This window comes from Nothoprocta perdicaria, unplaced genomic scaffold (genome assembly GCF_003342845.1).
Source record: "Nothoprocta perdicaria isolate Ctin4 unplaced genomic scaffold, notPer1 scaffold_220, whole genome shotgun sequence".
Taxonomy (NCBI): Eukaryota; Metazoa; Chordata; class Aves; order Tinamiformes; family Tinamidae; genus Nothoprocta; species Nothoprocta perdicaria.
This window is the reverse complement of record NW_020455416.1, coordinates 688,688-692,217: the sequence shown is the minus strand read 5'-3', so window position 1 is coordinate 692,217 and position 3,530 is coordinate 688,688. Positions and strand designations below refer to the sequence as shown.

The 3,530-nt window shown below is 42.8% G+C and overlaps 1 protein-coding gene across 1 annotated transcript; it reads right to left on the bottom strand.

Annotated features, from left to right (window-relative positions):
• Positions 1–209: 209 nt before the first annotated feature.
• NDUFAF4 (NADH:ubiquinone oxidoreductase complex assembly factor 4) lies at positions 210–3,522 on the bottom strand (the record flags this gene model as incomplete). Its single annotated transcript, XM_026039176.1, has 3 exons — positions 210–959; positions 2,973–3,070; positions 3,414–3,522. Coding segments are annotated over 3 exons (504 nt in total), but the record flags the coding sequence as incomplete, so codon positions are not given.
• Positions 3,523–3,530: the final 8 nt, after the last annotated feature.

Sequence of the window (3,530 nt, the reverse complement as noted above, 5' to 3'; positions counted from 1 at the left end):
CAGATACTAGTGTAGTTGAGATATGGCTCTCACAAGGGACTCACATGCTGCAAGATCCATTTGTTCTTTACAGATCACGACAGACAGGCATTAAAGCTACATCAGTCATTGCTCTTCTGGCATCAGAAAGGTCTTGCCATTAATTTTAAGTTTTTGATACAGCTGAATTTTTAGGAGTCTCTCCATCATTATTCTTTGCAAATTATAATTACTATTCTGTTTTCATACAGAGGAAATATATAATATTGTTATACATACATCTTGGCAACAAGTCCTTCAATATGGACCATAACATGAAACTACAGAGCTGGTACACACAGAACACTGCTTTGGCTGAAGGCCAGAAAGTCTCTCTGTTAAGAAAACCCGCCCATCTTAGAGAGAGCTCCGACCAGAACTGACATATTTTAAGTGAACCTGCATGTGACAGCAGGTTCATGGTGCCACATGACTCTCTGATGATCTCACTGACAATACATTCTGGTTTACAAACTACCTCCAATACTTGCTGCGTTTGGCTGAAGTCAGAATGAACTGCCCAAATACATCCTACCGGTATGACAACCTTGTTGGATGATATTAGTAATTCTTTTCAGACAACGAATATGTTCAGAGTGAAGTTAAAACACGAGTGAGATCTTGCATGGTTTTGATAATTATTTTTATGTTGGTTTTATAGCTTTTCTGTTTTCAGTAGGAAATTCCTGCACAGAAAAGGGAATGAAGAATTCCAGAAGAGACTTGACCTCCTTCAGTTCCAGACTATATTCCTGTGCTATCTTCTCTGCAGTCCATATATGAGGATGAAGTTTGTGATTGTTGAGAAGCGTCAGAGCCTCCACAATGGAAATTTTGCCTTTGGGAACCTTCTTAACATCAAGAGCCTCCAAATGGCCTAGTTTTGTAAGTCTCTTTTCCTCATGTTTGCACGGAAGAGATTCAACACCTTGATCTTTTACCTAATTGTGGGAAGGAAAACAAGAGCTTAACAGCAGTTCTGTTCACTCTGCACACTGTAAAAGTCAACTTGTTTTCTCAAATACCTCTTTTCTTTATTTTCACAGCATTCAAGAAAGGATGCTTTATCTGCTGCACTTGTTGATGCCACCAAAATTATTCAGTTATTGCAATAACTCTACGTACAGGGCCAAATCTCCACTCAGATGTGTAAAAGTCAAGCATCCATTAAACACTAAGTATTGTACATACTAAACAGCCCTGCACAGGTCACACTGTGGATTTTGGTATTGAAACATAAACACAGGTGATAGAACACTTCATGTGTTGATTGATGATTCATGGTGGGGGCATCATGCTGCAAATCAGTATTTTTCTTCTAGTACCAACAGTCGCCCTTTCATATATTCTTTCTCTCCTTCCCTTTCTTTCATATGTACATCTTAGAGCATAAGCTCTGTTAGATTAAAAAATAAAAAAGGCTATTTTGCAGCTCCATATACAGCTTGATTCCCATGATTGCCAGTGTTTACACATGCAAAGTCTCTTGTCCCAAACCCTTTCATATTTCCTTTTCCAAGAATTTTCAAAACTGTCTGTGTCTTCCCTGTATTCATTAGGACTTTACCAGTAAATGTCATTGCAGAAAAAATGCAGTGAAAAACTTCAGACCTCAGAGCACTAATTTTAAAGTTTTCATAGGCTATCGCCATGGATTAGCCCTCAGTCACTCTGTATTAACCCATAAACCAACAACATTCTTCAGTATCCATGCTGCTTCTAAATTAACAAAAACATTTGGTAATGTTACTGATTTTCCCCTTTTCTAAATAATCCTAATATGATGTTAAGGTGACAAACTTTAGCCTCTTAATAAAATGAGCCAGCTCTAGATATCTTGCTAGTTTAAGACTGAGAGGATATGTTTTCATTTAACAACTATGTTTTCATTTAACAACTTTGTCAAACACTAGGGGATCTATTCTGCTTTTGGCTTTCCTCAAATCTCCTCTCTTAACAGCCTGGAAGCATATAAAGATCTGAAATCAGGCCAAAGACACTGAAATCTTCAGCAGTTCAAGGTTAGAGTCTTAATCTCTTAAGAAAATAATGATAAAGATTACTTGGATACTTCAGGCAGAAACCTTAGAAATCCATTTATATCAAAGATACTTTTAATCTTGAACGGAAAGCACTACAGAAGTGGTAAATCAGAGCAACTTGAGAGTTTTGTTGGTAAATGATCATCTAACTTTTATTACCACATGAAGGAGGTGGAATAAAAAGTCGAGTAATGCAGCAGGTAAAAAAAACCCGCAATATATACCAAAACTTGGTGTAAGAGAGGAGACTGAATCTCAGCCTATGCACTACCGGAAGGAGTCTGCCTTGCCTTCCATGACAGACTGCAGCCATTAGTGACAAGGAAACTGATCTACAAACTGTCCCAGAGGTTATAAACAAAAATTTCTCTAAAGCTCGACCTCAGCCACATAAGGAAAAGGCTCTGTGTAGCCTTACATGAACATTCTGGCGGAGTATGTTAGCTACTGATGCTTATGTCATCATCCTCTAACAAATTCATGCTTTTGTGTTTGTTTCAGTCTCCTCAGTTCTAGCAAGGTTATGAGAGATCTCTGACAAAATCTTGTGTGTTTCTTCCGTAAGACTGGCTGATTAGCCATTCTGCCTTTCAGGATACAGAATTGCTAACTTAAGTGAAAATAATAAATAAATAAATGACATTGTGAGGTTAAAAAGAAAAAAATTACATGTAAGCATTTGAAAGGTGACACTACCAGAATCTGTGATATGTTCAAGAACACCTAGGATCAAATACAGTCAATCCTACTGATATACAGGAGAGCATTAAAAACAACAGCCATATCTATAAAAAATGCAATTGGTTTTAGGTACTAATGGAGTATTTCCCTTGAAAAGTCTGCCCCCTAGGTAGAATCTGCGTTGAGTTTGAGGACCACAAAGTGAATGCTCGCTCCTGCGGCCGGACTCACCTGCTTAGGGGGGTCTCTAGACTCGACATAAACATCCTTTAGCAGAGTGAGGAGCCTGTCGTCCTTTCTGTAGATTTCCTCCTGTATTTCTGGGCGATCTAAACGCAAGCGTGGTCAGGAACCGCCGTCAGCGACAAGAAAACCGTTCACGAAACAGTCCCAACGGTTACACAGAAAACGCGGCCAACGGCCCAACCGCCACGGTTGCCCCTAGCAACCGCCGCGGCAACCGCCCCGCCCACCGCGCCTTCCCGGCGTGCCCCGCGCGCGCCCGCGCCGCTCTCAATGTCACCCGCGGCCCCGTGCCCCGCTCCCGCCGCCCGCCCACGCGCAACGCGATCGCGGCCGCCCACGCAGCGCCGCCCGCTCTCTCCGCGCCTGGAGGCCGCTCGCCGCCCTGCCGCGCCTCCCGCGGGCTTGGGGAGGAGGGGGGGAACTCACTGGCCAGCGCGTCAAGGCGCGCCGTGGGGTGTCGCGGCGCGGGCGTGGGCTTCTCCTTGCTGATCTCGCGGCGGGCGCGGTTCTCCACGTTGAAGGTGCGGAACACGCGTGTCACCC